At 39.1% G+C, this 26,296-nt stretch overlaps 1 long non-coding RNA gene and 1 gene segment (V, D, J or C); both read right to left on the bottom strand.

Moving 5' to 3' along the window:
- Nucleotides 1-6,275: 6,275 nt before the first annotated feature.
- LOC104834215 lies at nt 6,276-16,735 on the bottom strand. The gene is made up of 3 exons (XR_774601.1): nt 16,638-16,735; nt 8,518-8,777; nt 6,276-6,361 (listed from the first exon to the last, which is right to left on the bottom strand). It is a non-coding gene; the product is annotated as an uncharacterized LOC104834215 (long non-coding RNA).
- A 927-nt stretch (nt 16,736-17,662) lies between these two features.
- Nucleotides 17,663-25,510, bottom strand: LOC104834214. The segment is given in 5 exon segments: nt 17,663-18,071; nt 18,702-18,818; nt 19,162-19,224; nt 19,849-20,133; nt 25,347-25,510. Coding segments are annotated over 4 exon segments (558 nt in total).
- Nucleotides 25,511-26,296: the final 786 nt, after the last annotated feature.

Below are 26,296 nucleotides of genomic sequence, written 5' to 3'. Positions count from 1 at the left end.
AAGGATTGTGTCATATCCAATCACACAGGCAGGATTAATCTCATCCAAAGTATTGACATACTATAAGTTAGATGAAACCTGCTTGTTTTGGTCTGACTTTTGTAAGTCATCTGGAAATAAAGGCAGGTAGGTACTTCTAGAAAACACTAAGTTCTTGCCTGCTCCTGTCAAAGATCTGGTTGTCTGCCTTGGAACAAAAATCCATGCATACTGATATTTTCTGAACACTAAAAAAGCTGGTTGCCAAAACACTGAGATAAATAATTGTTGGAAGCTAAAGACAGTAAAAAATGTTTTTCATCAATAGATTTCATTGATAAGGGGCCCCAGGCAAGGACATTCATAAATTCTTAACAACATTTGATATTCCAGTGCTTTTAAAACCTAAGTTGTATGTAAATTAAAAGGCAAATTTCTTAGAATATTGAAATGTAAGTACTCACATGTCATTCCCTGTTTCCATTCTGGAAACTCAGAACAAGACAATGACCCAAATCATCAGTTAAACTCTATGGGGAACTAGTATTGAACATCTATGGCCCACACCTGTATGCATGCAAACCTCAGAAACACAGGCACTTGCTTTCTAAAGCCTTTCACATTTATTTTAGGCTTACATGGCTTTACTTTTAGGTGCATTCCTCTTCCAGATTTAAGCTCTTCATTGCCACCTCCAAACTTACACCACAGCAGAGCTTTACAAAATCCTGGCCATGGAAAGTTTTGATCCATGACAGACTTTCTCCCTACTTATTAAATGGTCTTTCAATTTCTAACTGTAAAACTAGAAAAAAAAGAAAAAAAAACAACCAACAAACTGACACTCTGGACTACATGTTCAAGGAAATTAGATGTCTTGAGACAGACCAGAAACATATCCTACACTCCTAGATGTGAGTTATCTAAACTTAGTACAGATGTCCTAGTGTCCTTCTATAATCAGCAGAGAAAACACAGGTATTTTTCAAGCACAGTTCTCATCTTGAAGATATTAACTCTGAAAAACCACCTCAAAAAACACTGATGAAGATAGAAGCAAATCACCTTGGGCTAGCAGATTTGACCTTGAATGCTTTGTATTAAAGGGCATAAACCTGGATTCACAAGTCTGACAATTTCAAGAAGAACATTCGCTTATTCTTTATCTGAAATGTGACACATCCACTAACTGTGGAAACACAGATAGTTGGAAAGTTTATCATTAGGAGAAGAAATTACTTTAAATCCCTAAATGCCAAAGCTCATCATAGCATCATCAAGCTCAGTTTTTGAGATGTTTATTTCTGGCACTTACTTGGATGAACAGCCAGCTTTGTCCCCCTTCCAAAAGTCAGTTTTTCATAGGTACCTATGGAGTTTCACTGTGACAAAGAGCTTTACCAAAAATGCTGGCAGTAGCTTTTGACTCAAAGGAGTTTTTTAACTTTGATGTGTATGCATAGGTCTTCTGGGGTGTTTTTTTCTCAGGCTTCCTATATCAAAACCCTAGTAAAAATTCTCGTGACAATTCACTACTGTGAATCCCACTGCTGTGGGATTCTATCTCATCAGCCCAGCTCATATCTATCACAGAGGAGGTTGTAGTTACATCCTTCTATGATAACAGCAACTGTAGAAGTCAGAATAATTAAGTATAACCATGAAGATGTATAAGAAAAAGCAAGACAGGAGTGGAAGTTTTTCTGTAGTACTTCATCCATCTCAGTTAGTTCTTATCTTGTCCCAGCTTACACCAGCCTGCAACTTTGAGGGACCTCACATCAAAACTAAACTCCTCATCCAGTAGAGTCTAAACACAACAATGATATTTCTTCACTTGGGCTGTTTTTTTTGTTTGTTTTTTTCTAATGCCCCTCAGCCCATGAACAGCACCAAAATGATGACCAAGCCTTAAGGATTTATCCCTTTCTAAGATATGAATTTGCCTCTGTTCTCACATCCCCCGTTTTGGGGGGGGGGGGGGGGGCAGAATAACAAACACTTCCATAATCTTCCTTTATAACTAAAATTATAGACAGACACTCTACAGAGCAACTCAGTCTCACTTTCTGCCTCTATTTTCATTCCAACAGATACACAGAGATTCCTAGAAACTGGCTTTGCAGCCCCAAAATTCAGTATTATCTCTTTCTTGTCTGCACATGACTACCTACACATCAGTAAGCCTGAAAACTTGCATGCAAACATAATAGTGGAATATATTCAGATAATTCTTTATTCTAACATGTGGGGGTTTTCTTCTTTTTCTTCCATTATACTCACTTGGATTTACCTTCAGGAGAGTCCTTGTCCCAAAGCTAAGTGCATTGCCACTTCCAGCATTCCCACTGCAATGGAAGTTATTACCAAACCACCTCAAAATGCCACTCAGAACTCAGATATAAAACCTGTGGAAGCCACCCAATTCCAGGCAACATTGTACTGCTGCTCAGTAGTTACTCTGGAATGATCAGGTTCTTCAGAATTACTTGAATTTATTGTTAAGCTGTTCTGTGACCAAAGATTATTTTCTTAAAACCAATATATCACAACTGTAAGAAACTTTACAAAAACCTAAGAAGATTTACAAAAACCTGACCTTTAAACTTGCTGAGTTCTCACAACTTAAGCAAGGATAATTACATGTTTCAGCCTGGTGCAAAACATGCTGTGTTCTTTAAGGCAAATTCAGAGTATTACTTCCAAGACCTCAATCTAGAAAAGTTCTTTGAGACAACTAAATGCTTCTGCCCCCGTCACTTTCTTTCTTAGAATTCTCTATTAGACCTTCACTCTAAAACTACAAAACCACACAATTTTCTACTATGATGGGCACCCTACAGAGCTGTATGATCTGCTATAGTGATGTTGAGAATTAAAACACTAAAGGATGTTAAAAGCAGCTTTAAGTGTTCACTTTGAATTAACAGGATACGGGATCAGAGCTGCTGAATTACTGAGAAGAAGTACTGAATCGATCCTGTTTGTCTAGTTTAGCTGTAAAGCAATAGATTTTGTAGAGATGTTTTCTCCCATTTGGACTTACTTGAAAGCATATGCAAATATATCCACTTCCAAATATGTGTCTTGATATGAACTGTTCAATGCTATGCCACCATGAGAATATTTACAAAACAGCCAGTTTGCACCTGATACATTATTTTAACTATTCAATTCTAAAGAAGGTTCCAGGAAGTGGTTTAAAATTCTCTTTTGTTAGTTGTGGGATACTATAAATCTATTTCCAAACCTCATTAACTTTGCTAAAGCATCTTCAGAACCACCAGAGGCTTACTGCAATCCTACAGTAAGTACTTTAGCTTAATATCTTGAAAACATTACTCTCTGACCAACGTTTGGTGTACATTTTTTTTCTGTCCTATGCAGCTGTGTTTTAATAATAATTCTAATTAAATGGCTTAGGTTCAAGACTGGTTAATCTCCAAGCCAGATTCTGCACATGGCCTCTCCACCCTATAGAATGAAGCCCCTTTTCTGCAGACACAGATGCCGTCATTTATCACAGGTCCACTCCTGCTATATGGACAGTTGTATGATCCCCATTACAATGGGGTTTCCCCCCTGCATCATGAATTCAGAACAGCTGACCCTAGGTAAACAGCAGGATTTATTCAAACCTGTCCCATCCCTGAATAGGGAATTCAGCTCTCCTACACACTAGACAAGGTCATAGAAGTGAAAGGAAATGGTTACAAAATCTTGTTATGGTTCCTTTCTACAGCTTTTTTCTTTATCTGTAGAACAGAGAAGCTGAAGCAAATCTGCATTGGTTCTAAAGAATCGTGCCCTTACAGGGTTTAATTACAATAACTGACCATGCTCTTAAAGCCAGGTGCTGTGTAAAGTAAGCACACAGCCTTCATACTGTTGTCAGTAACATATTGTCTCTATTAGGTGTTGACCCAAGGAGTTTGATCTATTCTAAAATAGGTAAGATATTGCTGAGGGAAAGACCTTGTACCCCCAGTCTCATTCTTTTCAAGACCTCACTTTTTAACTGTTAGAATGGCCTTTCACATCCACCTCTGCCCCTCTATCTTCTGTTCTTACCAGGATTTACTTTCAGTCTAGTTCCAGTCCCAAGTGTTATTTTCCAGTTATCGTTGTTCACACACTAGCTAACAGCTTTACAAGAACTTATAACACCCTACAAGGGTAATGTTTGTCCCCACTGTAGTTATCTTTTTTTACCATCTTTTGTGGTTGAAAATGAACCACTTAGTGCCAGTTTCAGTGTTGTTTCAGTCCCAGACATGAATTCTTTTTCTTCACTGTTTTTCAGCCATTGCAAAAAATTTGTTTTTCCTTTTAGTCCTCCTCTTTGCACCTTCCTTTTGTCAACCATAAAATGTGTTGTGTCCATACAAAATAACATATCCCATTTGTTAAGCTGATCTTTCCAATTAATATTACAATGCAATTTCTTTTTAATGTTTTTGAACCCAGAGCTGCAGCACCTGAGCAAAGCCTTTCCAACGGAAAGTCTGTTTCAACTTACAGACTAAGGTTAAAAAATTCAGGCTACATTACCATCTCTTTCAGAAAGGAGATGAGACCACATGCAGCCACACAATCACAGAATGGTTGAGGTTGGAAGGGACCTCAGGAATTCATCTAATCCAACCCCTCTGCTCAAGCAGGGCCACCTAGAGCTGGTTGCCCAGGAGCACATCCAGACAGCTTTTTAATGTCTCCAACAAGGGAGACTCTACAACCTCTCTGGGCAGCCTGTGCCAGTGTTTGGTCACACTCACAGTGATAAAGTGTTTCCTGATGTTCAGATGGAGCCTCCTCTGTTTCAGTTTATGCCCATTGCCTCTGGTCCTGTTACTGGGCACCACTTCACTTGCATTTTGTGGTTTCTAATGGCATCCTCCAAATTGCTTGAAGGCTAGTATTACAGTGCAGAGAGATCTCTAAAATAATCTACTTTGAGATATTGCATACATTTGCCCAAATAACCATTTCTGCTTTCAGACCTACTTGCACTGACTTTCAGACATATCCCCTTCTGAAAGACTCGCTTTGAGCTGGCTACACCAGCACTATGTGGTAGCTGAGAACTTTACATTAAGTTACTGGGACTGTGTCCAATCACAGAACTATTGAGTGCAGTTTTCAGCTAGGAGGATGAGCCTTATTTGGTTCACTGGAGTCATTCTTCTTGACTGGGTACACTTCTCTAACTATAGTTTCTCGAGATTCGGCTCTCAATCTAATTCTGCTTAACTCATGAATAATTAATTTAGGCAGGTGGACTCATCGCATGATAGAGCAGTGAGGGCAAATTTCTGTTCTTTGACCTTGCTCAAAGTTAAGTGCAAAGCTTTCAAGCAGCTAGGGTTGTGAATTGCAAGTAAAGGCCATTTCCCAGCAGTCAATAATCTTTCTAACTCATTGTGATTTTCTACTGAAAAAAATAGGTAATAACCTCTTTGTGTTGCTAAGGAAAAGCTAACATAAGCCCTCTAGACATCTTCCCTGTGAGCTCCTTTTATTTGCTCCCCAAAATCAGTCACTTCTCTTACAACATTAGTGTAGCATTTATTTTGTTGGCGTTTGAGTACTTACAGTCTCATTTCTTTCTAGTTTTTTCAAATTGCTGATATACAGAAAAGAAGCATTGTAGGATTTTAATACTAATTTTTCCTTTCTCAAATATAGCTTCAACTCCTTCCCCAGAGGACAAATCATCCTACACCATGTTTCTGTCTATAAGCAGGCAGTAGCTTTCAAACCCTCTCTCCTGTAGGACTGAACTGGCAGTCACAATCAGTTTGTCCAGTCAGAAAGCAGGCCTGAATTTACAGAGTGACATCAAACTGATAACACATGATTTAGTAGCAAGGATCTCAGTTGGTACTGGCCTTGAAAAATAATACACACAGCTGGCTAATTTAATTTTATTTTAACTTAAGTTCATTTAAATGCACAGGGAATAATATGATCTATTTTGCTCATATCCACCTATTTGCAGTGGTTTTTTCCAATCTTTCTTACCTGGCTGCACTTTCTGTTCAGAATGTCACCTCTGGGAAGATGCTTCATCGCTATACTAGACAATAGCTTTGAAAAAGATTCTACTATAAGCAGAATTTTACTGATTATCTTCCTTTTATTTCACAAAACTGGCTATTATAGTTGGCAGGGAAGCGATTTGTGCTCCTGCCAATTTTTTCATGTTTGGGAATTTTAAATGGGAGCAAGGCACTTAGAAATACCATCTTCATATTTCTCTAGATAAAAATGAGCAGCTTACCTGAATGCACTGTTAGACGTATTTCACTCACAAATTTGAATGTCTCAGTCATCACGTCCACAGCAGCACAGCCCTTTACAAAAACATGACTTCCATCCTCTCCTGAAATTTAAGATGTTTTCATTGTACATTATGAATTTTAACTATTCCTTATCACATAGAAGTATTGATAACTTTTATTTTAAAGCAACTTGACAATTATATGTAGGGATTTTAAAGCCATGAAAAATCAATTAAAATGAACAGCATCTCAAAAACCAGCCATACCTTTTTTTGCTGAGAAAATGTAACTGACATAATTGTGATGAAACAAATAATTTCCAGTAACTCTTCTAAAATAATGGAATATGTGCAGATTTTCTTTAGAGAAAAAAAGAACATTTATTCTAAAACTTTTACTTTTCTCCTGAATGCAATCTTTCTTTCTGTCTCACATCCTACAGAGAAGAAAAATATTTCGAATGGATATTAGGATCAGCTGAAAAAATATCTGGACATCTGCTCCAGAATAGCTTAGCCAATCAGGTCCACTCCAGTCAAGCAGTCTCAAGCACATTTACTTGCAGAAAATGAAAGAATAAAAAACCAGCAGCTGATCAGATATTTTCTTGGGTAGCAAGCACAGCAGGGATATTTTTACTCAGAGTTATAGTGGCTGAACTGAAAAGTATATGTGGTTCCTGTGCAGCAGCAAGTTCCCTTTCAGCTCCTAGTATCAGAGTGTAACACCAGTTCACAAAAAAAATCCCTTCTTACCACGTCCAGATCAATTTTTATCTGTAAGTCAGCCATAGCACAACTTGCATTTGGAATTTTTCTTTAAGTGCCATTCCCACTGTGCTGGTTTTGGCTGGGATAGAGTTAATTTTCTTCACAGTAGCTAGTATGGGGCTATAGTTTGGATTTGTGCGGGGAACAGTGTTGATAACACAGGGATGTTTTGGTTACTGCTGAGCAGTGCTTACACAGAGCCAAGGGCTTTTCTGCTTCTCACCCCACCCCACCAGTGAGCAGGCTGGGGGGGCACAAGGAGTTGAGAGGGGACACAGCTGGGACAGCTGACCCCAACTGACCCAAGGGATAGTCCAGACCATCTGGCATCATGCTCAGCATAGAAATCTGGGGGGGAAGAAGAAGGAAGGGGGGATGTTTGGGGTGATGGCGTTTGTCTTCCCAAGTAACCGTTACACGTGATGGAGCCCTGCTTTCCTGGAGATGGCTGAACACCTGCCTGCCCGCCCATGGGAAGTAGTGAATGAATTCCTGTTTTGCTTTGCTTGCGTGCATGGCTTTTGCTTTAGCTATTAAACTGTCTTTATCTCAACCTACGAGGTTTACTTTTTTTTTCTGATTCTCTCCACAATCCTGCTGGGGGTGGGTGGTGGAGTGAGTGAGCAGCTGTGTGGTGTTTAGTCGTGGGCTGGGATTAAACCACAATACCCAGGTTCCAAAAGTACTGTACAATGGAAAGGAAAGGAAAGAGGGAAAGAAGTAAAGAAGGGAGAAAGGGAGGGAGGGAGGAAGTAAGGGAGGGAGGAAGCAATTACTATTGTTCAAACTATAAATTTAATGGTGGGAAATCTTTGTGTCTGCCCATGCAAAAATGATTTATATACAAAATCGTTAACTTTGCAAGCTGCTTTGTATTTGCAATCCCTGCTAAAGTCAAAGACTTTCAACTAAAAGCTGGCTGAGGTGTGGGGAGGAAAAACTGCTCAGTTCATTATAAGATGAAAAGCAGCAGATCAATCACTCAACAGTTTTAAGCATTGCACCCAGAATTCCAAATACGCAAATTTGTTCAATGAATGGAAACTCTCCCACTGATGCTACTGTAAAATATATAAATGGAACAGAATTAAAAACAAGAACAGACAAATTCTGTCTTTCTGTTTAAGTCATTCCATCCTCCTCCAAGACCCTGCAGCATTTGGGTACATAAGAAGTTTTAAGGAATTTAATTTCTGTCTCGTCTTTCACACATAGTGGACACCAAAGGATAAGTCATATAGCAAGTGACCATCTCTAAGGCCAGTCATTTAACAGCCACCCTCCCCTTGATTGACTGTATCACTAAACCCAATCACATCTGTTCAAGAGCACACCCATCAGTATAGTCATTATTGTGACTGCAATACACTTAATGAAGAGAAGGATTCCAATGTATGGCCCCCTGAATTCCCAGTTCAATGAAATTAAAGAAGTATTATATACACAGGTTTGTGGCATGCAAAATTCCTGGCCAACAGCAGACTTACCTGTTTCCAGAAACAGCCAGGTCCATAGGCAGAACCTGACGGAACTGACATGCCTTAGTCCTTCCACAGTAAGAAATCCCTCTGCAGAAAACCTCACAATTCAAAGCAGTAGAAAGTCTCACCAGAAGACCACAGCTCCTGGGTGCATCTCATCTGCAGCCTTCTTAGCTGCAACAACTTGCCCCACAATTTCTTTATCACAGGGCACCAGACACTTTGGCACTTATATTCATCCATCTTCTTATCAGCCTCTTCATTGCCTGAAACCAGAAAGTTGGTACTTCATTCCTTGCTGTTTCAGACTTCTTCCTTGTTTAGCAAGACATCCATACCTTTGGCAGACCCTAGCCTGCTCTGGACATAACAGGTTTTCAGGGCACAGATGCATCCCTTAATCCCAGCAAGACATCTCCCGTGTAGGACATTCTGACCACTGAGTTTCCTGAATAACTTACAGTTTAAAGCTCCCTTAGAAATACTAATGAATTTCAAAAGTAGTGCTGCATTTCCCATATTCTACTCCATTTCCTCTGTTACAAATTACTTACAACTGTATAACTGTTTTAGCTTCTATCTTTGAATGAAGCTTCTTTGAATCTCAGTTCAGCTATTCATCTTCTTTCACCTGTGCATTTCTGGCACTGTACTTTCTAAAGCCTCTGTATCACATAGCAAGGGTTTTCATCTGCACCTGCTGGCAAGGCAAGAATGCAAATGAAGAGCAAAGAAGTTTAATTTGTGGCATGTGCAGTGACAACACTTGTTATGGGATTTGGGTGTTTGGTTTTTTTTTTTTCCATTTGACCTATTTACTGGATTTCATTAAATGTTGTGAGCACAATAAACACTTTGACCAGCAGGTAGCAGGAGAGATCAAGGAAAGAAATTCAGTTTACATCAATATATCTAATTTTATCAGGAACTCTAGTATTTTGGGAAACAGAACAGACAGGTCAGATTATGGCCAGCAGAATGCAGGAATATCTTTATTATACTCTATTTTTAATGCTGTATAAGACAACACAAGGATTCAGCTGTAAAGTTATTTAATATTTACCATTCTCATGCAGTTTGGTATTGTTTAAAGTAATAACAAGAAAACAATCAGTTTATCCTCTTTAAAAAAAATCTATCAAAGTTTATATGACCAGAAAGTTAAATAAAGCCTGTTTTACCATATGAATTATAAAGTTTAAACTGAAAAGAATATACAGATGGAGTTGGATAAAAAAGAAGGGGGGGGGGGAATTTTTTCACCTCATTTCATATATTTTAATTACTTCTACCAAGTTAAAACTCCTAGACATTTTGGGGTTTGCTTTGAGTATCCTTTTAAGTATATGTATGCTCTTCATTTCAAATGCAATCCTTGCACAAGAGTATACAAGCACATGCAATAATAATCACAGACATAGCTCTTACCAGCTGGGTTTTACAATAATAAGAAATAAGCATCATTAGCCACGTTACATCCAGACCCATTTTAAGAGCAACTTACAGCAAACTTCCCTGCTCTCCTTTGGCAAGAAAGTACTAAATAAACCCCAAGTCAGTTTGATGTGCTGTCTGCAAAAGCAGCTTAAAGACTTGATGGTGAGGAAGTATTCTAGCCCTAGAAGACAGTGGGGAGTCACATGAAAAAAAGTAAGAAACAAGGTTTTCTGCAAGGGTAAGACTGAAGCTTTGATAAGTGCATGTTCATGGGGCTGAGTTGGAAAGGGGTGGATAGGTGTTCCTTTTTTTTTAACGTATGGTTGGAGTAAGTATTTGTTTGTGTTGTAACAATTTGCCAGAGGATACAAAATCCTGTGTGTCATTTGAGGCTGGTCTAAGCACTTTTCTCTGGCAGTCTGCATACAGAGATGTTGATATTGTCCCTGAACTTCTCCCTTTCTGTGACATTCTTATTGGCCCTGAGAAAGCCAAAACACTAAAGGAATGAGACTGGGAGTCCTGCCTTGTGCTGCCAGAGCCTTTCTGGCTATGAAGCTTTGCCATCCTTTGTGTCTTGTGGGAGGCTGGGCACTGAAATGTTAGAAATATTTAATTTTGCTTGGTGTTCCCATACATTTCTGCAGAAGCAAGAAATGTATAGGCTGGAAGCATAAACACTCCTCTTCCTATATAAATAAAAATATGAAAGAAAATGCAAAATATTCTCCCTGCTATTCAGTTTTCCTTGTTCTTCGTGATGCTTTTCCATTTAACCTTTTGGAAAGGTGTTTTTTCTTTTAGGGTGCTTTTAACGTTCTCTGCCACAGGAGAGAGCTATCACGGTTTTAACTTGCTCAGCGAGAAGCAATACACAGGTGTTAGCATACTCTACCCGTGAGGCTCACCAAGGGGAAATAAGATTAAACTTGATGTGCTGCAGGTGAACATTTGCCTGAAAGTACTTAAAAGGTTTTATTTAAGTTCACATTGTGGGTGGCATGTGTGCTTTTATAATGAGGAGCCACAGAACATACTGTGCTATGATCTGCTGGCAGCAAAAGGGCTGAGAAGCTGTTTGGAGACAGACTCTTTTGACAGTCAAGTCTCAAAGTTCCTGGTTGCTATAGCAGTTCCACCCGCTGTAAAACCAGAAGGGCCTGCAAAAATACGTGGCAAGAAACACCTTACTTTTATGAGGCAGAGATCTGCTTTCTATCAGTGATGAGTGAAGCTCTTGTATCTGAATGATTGCAGGTATCACTAGTCAGTAGAAATGCAGATGTTGCACCTTCTGAGTCATATTGGGCTCTGCGAACTTTTCTGCATTCCCATCTGCCTGTAGCACGCAGTTAAAGATAACTGACTTCTTAGAAGCATTTGCAACTTGGAGGAGAATCTATCAAAATGACGAGCAGCAGATCCCCAATAAAAAGGTGAAGATGTTACTTTTGCATACAATGATCTGTCAACTTTTGCCAGAGAATGCCCATGAGGTTCAATAGCAGAATTGCAGACTTAAACTGGGATAAGACAAAAGAACTGAAAGCTCACTGACCCAGGATGTGAGCTAAGGACTACCAATGTGTAAAACAATGGCTAAGCATATCATATGTATCTCACTAACTTAAAATAAGAAAACAATGCAAAAAAAGAAAATACAATAGAGCAGAACAGCCATAAAATTATATCAAGCAGAATCACAATTCTAAAATTTCCTAATGCTGACAAAATTGAACAGTACTTGAAGTACTCTTGGGAAAGGAGTGTAAACCAGCTCATCTGATCTAAAACATGATACTATCTTTAAGTAGCATCCAGGTGAAGAGATTTTCAGGAGTTAGTTAAGTAGTTTAGATTTTCACTTGAAATCTAGACATCATCATAATTTTAATGAACTCTTCCACAGAAAAACAAAGTAGATTTCTGAACAGCTAGGCTATAGAAGTTACTCTACAGTTAAAATAAATCTAACAGAGAAATGACCATGATGATGCCTAGACAAAAATGAAAGTCCTTGAAATATAATAAAACATACAAGCTTATACAACAATTTGAAACATGCAACTAAATGGCTTAAATTTACAGAAAGCTGTCATATGAAATAATTTTATTAAGCATTGTAAACATTGCCATTTTGCGTAAATAAAAGTGCTGATGGTGAAATTGGTTCCTTAAGGTCTTTATACAAAATGGGGTTGTATTGCAGCAGATGTAGGAAGACTTAGAAATACTCAGGAAAACCAAAGCAATAAAACTTTGTTAGCAAAAAAAGCCATATATTCTTCCACATACTTAGTAGGGAATGGTGCATTATATGCTCTTCCCCTTGAACCACCTGACTTACTTCTTAGAGTTCTTTGGAGAAAAGAGCTGAATTATTCAACATGTTGGGCCAAATATTCTCAAAAGTTTTTGCACTGATTCTGATGCTGGAATCTCTGAGGATGCAAAGGATCTTGAACTTAAAAGCTACCAAGAAATTTAGGTGCCCTATTACACCAGACCTCAAGGGCATTTTAAGCTCTTCACTCCTTTTCACGTCATATGGATGAACCTCTAGGATCACTAAGGTACATAGAAGAAAGAATACTCTTCTTCAGGTGAGTCCTTCCAAGATGCCAAACTAGATACAGGCACCGTATGTCTTCCGTGTCACTCTAGACATCTGTGGCAGTCCTGCAGCGCCAGCTGCAATGCTAAAAGAGCACAGTCCCCCAGAGATGCTGTCACTCACCTGTTATATCTTCCCTTTGCATCTGGTTTGGACTCCTGGGGACCATCTATGCTGAAATTTCAGCTCTTTTCTAAAAGTGCCATCCTGCATCTTGGTATTGGAAAGTAGGAGGCAGAAGCAGAAGCACAAGCACAGGCAACCAGCTTGCTTTGGATAAGAATAATAAGCACATGAACATCAGACTTTTGCCTACCTTTTGCTAGAGAAGAAAAACTGCAACTTGTTCTGCAGGTGGCAGGCAGAAGGCTTCATAAAGCAATGTAACAGGGAGGGGAAGTAAAAATCCCATGCTGACACACAGCAGGGAAGGAGGGAAGACACCTTTGAGCAGCCATTATGAACAAATCATGCAGAATTTCACTAGTGAAGGACTTGCCTTGTTGATTCTCATTGCTTGGGTGATCATTTTTGAGGACATATTAATGGGATGCTTCCCAAGTACTTTTAAACTTATCTAGGAAGCCATGAACTTTGTAATTTTCACTACAATAAATGTCTATAACTTCTAGTAGACTTCAGTTATAGCTTTAGGGGTTATGGACATGCTGTTGGCTGGCATGTACTAGATGAACATCTTCTTTTATGACTTGAGTTTCTTAGGTCTGCATTAAAAGGAGAAAGGGTGTGAATCAGAAACTTAAACAAGCAAACAAACAAACAAAAAAAACCACAACAAAGCAGCAGTTGCACAGAAGAGGTGAGGAGATACTCACAATTAACAACTTCAAGGCATTCAGACCCCTAGTCTGACACATGCATGACCTTTTCCTACTAAAAGGAACATTTCCTACCCCCCTCAGGCAGGTACATTTGTTGTGTGGCTTAGCATGATCCAGACCTGCTTGATAGATCCTTAGGACCAGAACTGAGAATGGAGAGGAATGCATCATTGTGAAGAGCCATGAGTATTAACATCAAGGAAAGAAATATAGAAGTCCACAGACTCTGCAGATGGGATAAACACACTTGCATATGGAGACAAGTGTTCACATCAGCTGTTTCCAGGCTCTGACACTGGGTGGAGAGAGAATACTGTTTGGAGGGACTTAAGAGAAAGCTTCTACTTTGGGTGAATGTTGGAGGTTGTTCTTATTCTGAAAACAACAACAGTGTGGGGAGCAGTTTCTCAACCCTAGGGCAGACTTAAGTTTGAAGAATACTCCCTTAGACAAAAATGGTGTAGTCAAATGGACAGGATGGAAAGGTCAAACCACAGTCATTATTAGTAATTTTAGAATAATTTTCTGTGCTATAAAAATGTTCATTTATACCTTTGAATAACTACTAGCCCTAAACTGGACAGATCTTGTTTTCCCATATGCACATCCATGAGAAAATGAAATTGATGGGTAACAGAGGTGATACGGTGTAATACAGTGCCTTTGATGTAGTAGTAGCAGTACTGCTTTTTGTAATCATGTCAAAAGACCTTGAAGCCTGAATATTTTTGTATGCTTCAAAGGTACCCCACCTATTTGTCTGTCTAATAAGACATCACTCGCCTGACATTGTCTTCAAGAAATTTCAGATTGCATTCAGGCTCTGTAAGCTTGAATTGCCACATTAGCTGAGTTTCTGCTGGCTGTTTGCAACATCTCCCTTGGGCTTGCTTGGAACAGACTTGGCTCACGAACTGTGGGCTTCAACTCTCTACAGCCTGCCTCACACCAGCAATTATTCAAACTGAGGTTCAGTTCTTCTCCACCTCTCATTGTGAAAGATGGTAAAGAAAAGTATTCAAGCCCTTGTACCAAGTGTTACTGCTATCACTGTCTTCTCAAGTCCCATACTGCATTTTTGTCTTTTGTTAAATATCTCATTACTTACTTATCTTCTTGTGATTTATTCATCTGTGTTAGTGCTCCTGACCACTCTATCTACAGCTATAAGACAAGGTAGGCTGGTTTTTTTCCTTACTGAATTGCACTGTTAATGCTCAATTGATTTTTCCTATCTGGATAATTACACTCCCAACCTGGGCTTTCTTCTTTGAAATTTCTAGGCAAACGTTCTGTATATGACAAAGACATCACAGAAATACAGGATGACTGAGGTTGGACAAGACCTCTGGAGGTCATTTCGCCTCCCCTGCTCAAGCAGGACTATCTAGAGCTGTTTGCCAAGGCCCATGTCCAGATGGCTTTTGAATATCTCCAGGGATAGTGACTTCACCCCTGGAGACATTCAAAGGCCATCTGAACACAATCAAATATGGACACAATTAAATCTGTAGGAGAATATTGATAGTACTATTAAAATGTTTTGTACTAATGAGTTCTGCTTATCACCATCCTCAATTATTCTGGTATCATTGGATCTCTTACAGGACAATGTATTTTTTCCTAGTTAGGGATAGCTTTAAATCCCAAGGTGCTAATTTTAATAGAGGATATTTTACTGTGGAGCACAATTTCTCTACAAAAACTTTCCCTTAGCTCATATCAGCTAGGAGAGCTGCAGACTCTGGCCTCTTCTGTGGAATTAGCCGCACCAACACAATCTTACTATTGGGCTGTACAAAAGCTCCCTGTTACGGATTTTCTTCTGCCAACAATGACATCCTCCTGTTTTCTTAAGATGCATGTTCTGCATTGGCTGAAAATTACAGATTTGCAACTGTAAAGTGAAAAGCCACTGATAGTGGGAGGCAATCAGAAAGTCACAATGACAGAAAATAGGACAGAGGGGCTACAGGCCCTTTCCTAACTCAAACTAAAATAATGAGACCTAGACAGCTCCTGACAGGGGAAATGGTTCAAATAAAAAATCCAGCACAGTCTGTCTAGAAGTTTAAGAGCTGGAAAGGGGTTGTGTGTCTGCACATGTACCTGCTTCTTCCAGCTGGATCTTCACTGGGTACAGATACGTCTCTTCTCCCCAGGGTGTGTATTAATGCAGTTTGTTCCCTCTTCCTCTCATCACCAGTTAGTCTAAGCCAGCATAGGTTGCTTCTTGCCACAGGAAGCTAATCCTTTCCTTCCAGAAGGCCAGCCACAGCCAACCAGATAGTTTTCTCCAGATAAAGTGAGAAAAACAGACTGCACCCGCTTTGGCTACAGTATGAGGATGCCTGGGCTGTCTTCAGTATCCATCCTTGGCATCGTGTCTCAGAAACATTATTTTGGCCAGCTGTGACACGGCCCTCTTATTTCATGTACTCTGAGCTGAAATAAAGTCTTAGGGGAGCCACAGGCCTGGCCACCAGGCTAGCCCACTCCAATGGGGACTAATTCTGCTCAATGTGGGCGAATGACAGACTGTCACAAGAGACTCATGGATGGGTATTCCCTGCTTCTCATGATCCACAGAGCTGACGACTTTGAACCACCTTCTCAAAGACACAAGTTTCTCTTTTTTTGACTAAGACCTTGATAACAGAGACTTGGGTGACTGACATTTTAGGGGATTAGCGAGGGCATAGATGTTCGTGCACTAACCGGTTTCCCAGTGGTGCACAGGGAGGTCTGAAAAACCTGACCATGGAGGTATCACTCAGGTCATGAATCTCTTTGTGATGGAAATGAGGGCTCTGGTGTCCTGTGCCAATGTGGATGGGTGTTTGAAACAATACAGACTGTTGTCTTTATCTGGCTGATAAATTTCTGTGTGAGTCAATGCTATCCCTCAGTAGTCACACATCTGTAGATCATTCTTTTTGCTTGTGCAGTGTTGCAGGATTTTAATTCTGCCAAAGCCCTCAGGCACAACCAAGAACTACTCAGGAAAATGTCATTCCTTGATTTGCACAGAGACACAGAAATGGTACTCCCAGTCTGAGTCTTGCCTAAGAGCTTGGGAAAAGGTGTAGAGTGCAAGATAAAAAGTTTCAGGGTGTCATCAGAAAAGCAGGATAAAAATACTAGTGAACAGCTCCCCCGATTTACATTACGGTGGTAGAATGCACTAAGTAAGCATTTTGCTGTTTTGGATTTGCCATACAAATTTCACTTACCTTCTGCATAGGGTGAGGGTCTTCCTCTAGGTGTCTGCAAGGTCTGAGGGACTAACCTGACAAACCTTAATTAAACAGACCTTACTATGCACTCTGCAGAGGCTATCTTGAAGCCAACAGTAACTCACTCAGTATGTGAAAAACCTTATTTCCCCTTCAGGATGTGGTTAATTTGTTTTTCAAAACAAGGGGGGGGTAATTTTGCATGGTGTAGCTTAGTCATAAATGTTGACCACAGCATCCTGCCTGTTGCTTGTGAGAGAAAAATGAGTTGGGGAATGTGTGTGTTGGGATCTTTTTGACTAATAACCAAGTTGCTATGGAAACTATCGCTCCATCAAACCCCTATATATTATTTCCTGTTGGTCTCTTCCTAGAATCAACGAGTGGAAAAAACCAGAATGTTTTCTTCTCTTCTGATATGTGTATTTTCCTTCCTCATGTTCATATCAAGCTGTCTCTTAACTGATTTCTCCTTAGATGTGTCTTTTTTTGCTATGATGCAACATCTCTTGCTGGGGTCTCTTCAAAGTGATCTGAAAGACCAGACCTCATTCAAATCCCCTAAGTCTAAAATTCATGGCTCTACTGAAGCTTTTTAATGTGCCAGAGAGAATCTCCACTTCTCTGTACAAAGTCTAGAAAAGACAAATTCAGCCAACAGGAAATCTAGGTTATCAAAGCTGTATTTCTAATCTCACTGGTCATTAGGACAGTTGGATTTCAGCAATCTCTACCTCAAATTCAGAATTAAAAAACAGAACAAACCACAGCATTTTGACTTAGTAAAACTTTATTTTGGTCACTACTGCAGTAATCTAAAATGCATGTGCCATACGCTTTGCAGAAGAAATACAGGTTTAACAAAGAAATGTTTTTATGGTTGAACATTATCTGGTTGAATTGAATCATTTCAGATCTAACATAGGTCTTCTCATCTACAATAGAAAATTATTGTTATTAAAGCTATCTAAAAAAAACATTAAAGCTATAAATAGCATCTATGGTGCCTGAAGTGTCTCAGCAGTAGTACATCAATCCAGACAGTAATGCAACATGCCTGTAAAAGGTGTTCTAAACAGGTCATATATCTACAGTGAGGACTGGATTTTTCAAGACTGCTGAAGCAGGTTGGATGCTTCTATGCAAAGGCTAGAAGAGTGGGGAGATTAATCTCTACTTTTCCTCTTATGAGGAAAAATACAGTCTCCTCCATTCACAGAGAAAAAGAAATAGCAAAAGAAGTTACAACTCTTCAAATAAACTAGCTAGGCAGGATTCAACAATATAAAACGTCTTAAGGGGAAGGTGCTGTGTTATATTCTGGATGGTTACTGTCAGCAGATATGACATCGGCTGTTCAACCCATTGTGCTGCTGGTACACGCTCTCTCCTGCTGTTCTTCAGATTGCTGTTGTCTTGCTTCCCCACTGCCTGGAAGAGCAAATGTGTTTTAAACTATATTTAATGCAACTGGGCCTACGTGCCACTGTTTGATAGATGTCAGGTCAAGACAGGTAGACTCACAAAACTTAGGCTGGACTATCTTTTGTGCCTCTTTGGATAACTTAATTTAAAAATCCTCCCCCCTCCTCTCTTTTCTCCCACTACTTCACATGTTTGTGTTTTGGGAGCCTTGCTTTTGACTCCTTATTTGTCTTGATTTTTCTCTAGGCTTTGTGCTCTGCTACTTGAAATAGTCAATGAGATATCTCTTAGGCACTTCTGGTAATCCCTGAGTTGCTCTGGCAAAGCAAGTTTCCTGCAAAGAAAATCTGGGGACCAGCCACCAAGAACTGAGCTTTGGATAGAGAAAGGGGCTGTTTTCTTTGTGACTTGGGAGGGAGGGAGGGCGGTTTTTTAGTTGTTTTTTGGGGTTGGTTTGTTTGGGGTTTTTTTGTGGTTGGCATTTTTTTCCCCAGAAACCTGCAAGAGTTATTTAAAGGAAACAGGAGCAAATGAACAGGTATCGTTGCTTGTGGAGTTAGAGGAGTACACAGACAGGCAGTCTTTCCTGGCATGTGCTTCTAGTATTGCTACACATCAAGCTATGTGCTTCCTTACCTCAGAAAAGAAACAACTTGATACTCATGAGCGTATTGAAGGCGATACTTTTTGCCAGCAGGACTCTCAAACCCAACACAGCCATAGACAACATGTTCGCTTTCTCCACGTTGGTATCTGCTTAGTGATAGAGAAAAGATGGCAGAGGTCATGGTCTAGATTTGGATATTGTGATATTGGCAGAAAGCGGAAAAAACCACAGGTAATAGTTTCAGGGAAAGAAACAACAGCAAAGGAAAAGATGATAGGGAAACATGGCAACAACAGGGAAGGAGAATATCTGTCTAGTTTGGATTTTGCTTCCTGTTGCTTATCTGTTACTAAACCAGCTACCTTGAAAAAGCAGGCTGTGTTTGATGAATATGTTGTATTCTGATTCCTCTACCCCTGAGAAAACACATTTCTATGCATTTCTCCCCAACACAGTAATGTAACTTCATAATCTATTTAGGCAACTAACCTTGTTCAGAGGTGTCTGTGGTGTTGCAAACCTTCCGTGTTACTGGTTCCTCAGGCTCCTTTTCTGTAGCATGATAAAGCAAATGCATTATAAACTATATCCAAATTTTAAAAGTGATTAAACAAAATGTTCATATGACCTTTGCCATAGGAACACGTGTGCAGTACGGTCTGAGGCTCAGATAACCGGTCACTAATTCTAACATTAATTTGAGGAGAAGATTTCTCCATGAAATTGCAGGAAACAAAAGAATTACTGAGTTGTTTCATTTTTGCTATTTGAATGAGCTTCATGATGACAAAAACAATCCCCCAAAATATAAGTGGTTTAGGAAAAAAACCAACCACACCACCACTTTAACTTTTTGTTGGTTTTAGAAAGGCTATTTCAGGCTGTGCTCTAAGACATTTGCTGCTATGTGGTGAAGTATTTAGCCATAGGTAAATGTGCATTTTAAAAAAGATTGTGTTGTCTTTTCCCACAAAAAAAGTAACTCCAAGTTGTTAAACAGTTAAGATTATTTATTTTAGATGCTTTTAAACATCTTTCAGCTCTACCTGCTTAAGTACCAGATGTCTTTCCCATTTTTGCTGGTTACCCAAGGCAATGCTCAATAGCAGGTGAAATAGCAAGCACTAGAAGACACTGCCTCCAGAAATAAGTTGCAGTTGTACCACAAAATTGTACCTGGCAAAGATGCGTTGACTGTAGTAGTGATGCCGTTGAATTGGGCCGTGCAGGTCACCTCTGTGTCCTTTGTCACATTGACCACCTTAATAGTATCATATAACCCCACTGATGTCAAAATGGGTGTGCTCTGTTCATATACAACCGCATTAGAGGGCATCTCCAAGCTGATGGTCTTTGTATTGACATTCCTTGCCAAACAAGCTGCTTTCCCAAAGCTGCCATCTCCTTCCAGATTCTTTGATTTCATCACAATGACTTGTGGGTTAGAACTTTTTTGAATGTCTGTAAAAAAAAGCATTGTTTGGGCATGATTTGATTTTATTGCAAGCTTGCCTGAGTGCTAAGTCACCTGGAATTCATATATACTCCAGCTGTGACTAATTCCTAGCATCATCAATGACTAATTGCCTTTTTTGTCATTATTTCTTACTGCTGCTTCCAAAAGATCAGATCAAAGGCAGAAAGGGTGTATGAGAGTATTTTTTTATAAGTGCTTTAATTCCACAGGATTCTAAGTTTCCTTTTGTCAAAGCTCGTCCCTATATGTGAGTTCTTTATTTTGTAAATAAGAGACCTGCAAATGAGAGGAGAACTTTTATGTATGCCACTCCAAAAGTCAAATCATTCTGCTTTCTCAACAATTTAATTCCTAAAAATAACACTTCTATCAAGGACTGTCTTACATATTCATGAGGCATGAAGGAATAACTGTTTTTCCTTTACTCTCCCTCCCCTCCCCCAAATCTTCTTCTGATGTGGCTAAAAAGGTCTAACCATTGCAAGAACGGTAGGGCAAAGAGAAGACAGTGTTGCTTCACTGTTGTGCGAGGTCACTCCAACGAATTACATCAGTTGCAGAAATTAAGTACTGCTGCTGGAGTGAGGGCAAGGTTGATCTTTTCAATAACAAATGCTCAGACGTAAGATGAATTTTTGTCTCTAAGATAGGAGAGTAGGAGAGAAGCAATCAGAAGGCCATGAATTGCGTATCTCCACTTCTCCAGGAGTTTCTGATAAGGTCAAGAACTTTAAATTGTGAGGGAGGTCTTCCCCACTAGTCATTGCACATGGTATAAGACTTTCCAACCCAGTCTGGAGACAATGAAAAGAGAACAGCATTGGTACTTGGTTCGACAAAAATTCTTGTGCCTATTCCAAAATTGTGACCTTTCTCATCCATGTGCTGTACCATATTGTTAGTCCCACAACTCCCCAGGCAGTTAGAAGTATAATGCCGGATTTGTATAATAAACTGATTTGAAGGGAAGAACACCCCAAGGCCTATGAACTTTTGATGTCCGTGGACAACTCTTCTCACAATCTTCCCTCGACTACTGTAATAACCTTCAGTGATAGTCCTTCAGTGTTAATATACCAACAAACATTGACACATGAAAAACGTGCCCTAGAACTGGAGTTTTGAAAGAACCTAAAAGATGCTGACAAGTATTCACAGGATTTGGGATCCTTGCTCTCTCATGCATCTTTCAGAAGAGTTACTCTGAAACTTTTAGCTATATTTTTTTTTCAGTTTTGAAAGAATTTCAGAGTTGAATTCCCAATTCTAAGCAACATACATAAATGACAAAGGCTTGAGAACTGCAAAAGCCTGAATTTCAACTGTATAGCAGCAGCCCTCTTTGTGAATTTCTTATAAGACTTACAAGTAATGAAATAAGATTGCTTAAACTTGAAGGGGATGTCTTTCAAGGAAACAGTTGGTCTCAAAATAATTTAGTAGCCAACAAATCATTATGATATCATGATTTCTTTAAAAATAAAATATCTTTGCCCTCAGGTCATAGGTGAAGAAACTGGGGTGATTCCACATACCAGTATCAGGACAAGATTAGTAACATGAATTAACATAAAAACATGAAACTGAAGGGAATCATTTAGCATGCATCCTTGCCAAAAAGAGCTCAGCTTACGAAATGCTATGAGACATATCAAAAAAGATTTACATGTCCAATTTGACAGGAGCATCCTGATGGGTCTCTTTGCTAAAGAGAGCTGCATTAGGCTTTGAATTTTGCATGGCATCTGCCTTGCAGTCTGGTCAAGAGATCCCTCAGGTCTAACATTTTGTTCATCACAGGGTATTTTTTCAAGGTTTGATCAAGGGGCTCTGATTTTACTCTCTTTCCCCACCATCCATACCCCAATACTGAGGGACTGAAGTGGAAGTCAAGTAGTACTCTGTCATAACTTCATGGGTTGGGTCTACTAATAAAACAAGCACAACTCCATGGTTGTCAACACCTTCAGCAAACAGATACCAAACAGGAATCAAACATTCATTGACTTCATTTGACCTATTCAGTTTAACCCAAACTCTGAACAATTTAGTGACATTAAACTAGTACAGAAATATTGCATAAGATTCTATTTAATGCTTTTGTACATTATACTTCCCTCCTGTCAGTGCTGTCTTTGTAACTCTGACAGAATAGACAGTCTTAGAAACTTAAATGTCAACCTCCACAGAAAATTTATTTCCCTTTAGACTGTCCAAGCATGACTCTAAAACCTAGCAATTACTATGAAAATTATTAAGATGCCTGAGTAAGTGGATAGATGTTAGGTCCCAAAGAAATTTAGCATATAGCAGACAGGACTTGTCCTTGTGGAGCCTAGATTCTTTGGCAACTCCTGGGAAGTGGGATCAGCATGGTTTTTATACTTAAATTGTCTAATTACATATAAAAATGTTATACATAGAAAGCCTGAAGTCTAATTAGTGACATTAAAGCATGGGGGAGTGGCTGCCTGAATTTTAGGAGGAAGAAAAGGAGAAAAAGTGAAAATCCAAGGAATAACAACTCAGAAAAGATTAATGCATAAAGAATACCTACTTGGCACCACAGTCAGTTGAGTCCCCTTGCCAAAGACAAAACCAACAGTAACACACAGTTAAAACATGTAAATCAAAAAGGGCTCATTTTGCTATTCTTTCTACATACATTTCCTTTCCAGGTGCTGTAACATGGTTTTGCCACAGCCTGTTAGTCCTGTGCATTCATTGTTATCTGAGAAGATCTTTAAAGGCTTTTCATGTTTTCTGATCTCCAGTATTTTCAAACAGCCAGCATACTAGCAAGCTGCTTCGCTGGCATAACTCACTGGGTAAGATCTTCAGCAAGAACAAATGTACACAGTGCAACTGTAGTTAATAAAGAAGAATTATTTCTTTATCAGACCCCAGAAGCCTCAACTGAGTCCCACTATTTTGCATTACCTAAAAATACAGCCATGAATTTCTACCACTGCTTGCTTTTGAGAGGGATTTGTATATTACATTCTGGCAGTGGCATTTTATTAGCACAAAAAGTTGTGCTTCTTTTCCCTTTAATCTTACAAAGTCATGGGAAGAGCTATATATTCCATAATGTTATAGGCCTTAGTATTCTTAATGAAAGTTTTATCTAGAATAAACCAAACCAAACCAAACCCCTTATCTGTCTTTAACTGAGCCCTCAAGAGAATATGCTTTGAATATCTTATAGTGACTGCTAATGCATATTTTTCTATGTGATTTTCATCTTGGGGATTCTCAAAAGATTTGGGTAATAAAGTATGTCTGTTCTTAGCATCCTAAAATGCATATTAGTATCTCCCAAAGAAATCCAAACAACAAAAGGGTCAGGTTGCTCAATTTCTGGCAATTTTGGCTTCAACTTATTATTTCAACAGACACTGCCTGATTTAGATGCTTAAAGCCTATTACCGTGAAACATAATCCTAAAGTCTTTGTGCAGCTTTGAAAATGTCATACTATCCTTAGCTAGAAAAAGACAAATCATTGAACAGCATGGAAACTTCACGCAACTGAAGTTTCATGTACTTTTGCATCAGGATATCAGAGAGGATACATAGGCAGGAAAAGCAGGGAAAGAATGATTTAAAGCATTTCAGGGTAGAGGAGAAGGCAAGGCTAATACCTTTTTTTTGTGAAATTAATTGTTCTCTAACCCAAGTTGTGGGAAACTGAGGGAAGATGTTTTAGAAATTTCAGTAATGTACTGTAAAAGTTTCCTTAAACCAAGAATACCTTGTTGCAGTCAATAAGCCCACATGCTACCTTCAGCTGATGAGAAGAAACAAGTATTTTCTTGTCAGCAAAAGAACCAACAAACTAAACTTTTTTAAAAGACATAAAAAACCCTTTATGTGAGAAACAAGAGTATCATACCAGCATTTCTGTAAAGGTCTGAAATGGCAATACCATTGCTCAGTCTTACACCTGCCAGCTCTTAGACTGTGTTTTGTTGGTTGCTTTTTTCTTGCCAGATTCTACTATTCTCTATGGGATATTTTACCTCTTCTTTTTTTTTTTTTTGACAAATATCATCTTCAAATCAATGTAGACTGATGTTAAAATAATGGAATACGGCAGTCTCTTCTGGTCCTACATTTACAACTGAGGATTTGCTGGTTGGAAAGAACAGATCTTTCTTCAGAATGGTAAATTTGTATTCCTTTGCCCCTTTGGAATTGGAATTGGACTTAAATTGTTCCAAAATATACATTTATTCCCATGTAAGTTATCCTACAGACCCGGACAGATATTAGGCAGCACTGAAGGGAGCCCCGTGCCCTTCTGAAATGAGAGCAGGATGGTTTAGGTATGTAAAATTACATGGGACACTTTTTCAGCACTTTAAAGACATGCAGACCTCTGAAAGCATCATAACAACTCTAAAGGTATGCACCTGGATGTTTAGGATAACAAAGATCAACCTAACAAACTCCCCCGCTACCCCAACATTCACACTCCCACAGAAAAGCTTGGGGTGACAGCGACCTTTTTTTTGTACATCATGAAGTTCCAAATAAAGATAGGAAGGACTAAGGCTTGTTATAATCCCTACTCACCATATCTGCATTTTCAAAGCCTAGGCAACTTGGTAGCCAGTTTTCATTCATTTTAAGCGGTCTTGGATATGATGCAGTTGTGAAAATTTAAGCCCAAGGACATTTAACCTCCTTCCTCCTCTGTCTCCATGCCAGTGGAATTATTTACCTGGTGACACTATGAGTGTGGCGCCAGTGTCAAAAACTAACTTCTCATACCAGAGAGCTAAAGATCTGTCACAAAACTTCTCTCCACTGTCAGCTCTTCACTAAGATGTATGTTCCTGCTCAAAATGAGGCAGTGAAAAGCCACTGGAGGATAGGACACTTCACAGTAAATTTGGACCAGCGTGCTAACCAGACTGAGAATAAATTATAATGTGCTAAACTTAAGTAGTGCACACCAGGTGTTTGGGGATCATGGCATAATGGTGATATACAGAGGTAGCCCAGTTGTTCCTGTGAAGCCTTCCTAAGTGGATACAAGCTGAGGATTCAGCTTGAAACCCTGGCCAGAGAGAGTGCACTCTAGGGATTATTGCAGCAGAAAATTCTTACAGTGAACCCAAACCATTAGATTACTTTGTCCTCCCCCACCTTAATTTTAACATAAGTTTTAGAAATAAAATAATGGTACTTACTTGGTTCGACTGTGAGAGTGGTCCCACTTCCAAATGCAAGCTTATCAGTGCTCACACTGTTAATACTTATTCCAATAAGTAACTCTTTGCTCATGGTATTCAAAAGGGTTGTAAAAACAGGAGATGAAAAGCCAGATATTTTTCCTAATTATCCACATGTGCAACTCCATGAGGATATCCAGAGCCACATTGTTTTCCAAAACTGGAAAGTGAAAAACAATAATTGAATAGTTCAATGATTTCAAATAGCTTGACTGAGTACAGAATTCCCAAGTTATCCCTTTCTTCCATCTTTTAGAAACCTTGTGAGCTCTACATGTCCAGGATAAATAGAAATACAAAAATAATGTTGTCTTTATCTCCTTAATCATTTCAGCCACCTATCTCCTTTCTTCCTTGAAATATATTGCCTTTTTTCCTTCTTTGGGTTTTTGTACAGGGCCATATGTTGTTTATATCATTGTGGTCCTCCAGTCAGCTCCACAGTGATATATTTCATTACAAAAACTGTCTCTTCCTTCTTTTTCACTACACAGAATTTTGGCTTATACAGGCAGTCACATGATTTCTCCAGTGGTTTCTGACCCAACATACCACATGAAGAAACATGATATGGTTTTCAATGAACAGTCTAAAATAATAACAAAAAGGTTGAATTATAAGTGAAAACTTCGGGATTACATCACACCTCTGAAAAGTGTCATGGAATTAAGCTGGAAAGAAAGCAGGAAAAAAATATCAGTACTTTTAGTGCTATCTCAAAGCATTTATGAAAATTATTCTGGGCTGCAGGAAGCTGTCTACTTTTTCACCTTGAATTTGGTTTCAGTGCTCAGGAGAATGAGGAATGTGCCTCATCTGGGCTCTTAGAGTTGGTGTCTGAGGGTCATCTGGTGCCTTAGAAAGTCTTTATGCTGTTTTAAGTAAGATGAGAAAGTAAGCAAAATGAT

The sequence above is a fragment of the Haliaeetus leucocephalus genome, unplaced genomic scaffold, assembly GCF_000737465.1.
Source record: "Haliaeetus leucocephalus isolate CR32 unplaced genomic scaffold, Haliaeetus_leucocephalus-4.0 Scaffold318, whole genome shotgun sequence".
NCBI lineage: Eukaryota > Metazoa > Chordata > Aves > Accipitriformes > Accipitridae > Haliaeetus > Haliaeetus leucocephalus.
Note: the sequence above shows the minus strand (reverse complement) of the source record. Positions and strands in the feature narration are given on the sequence as shown.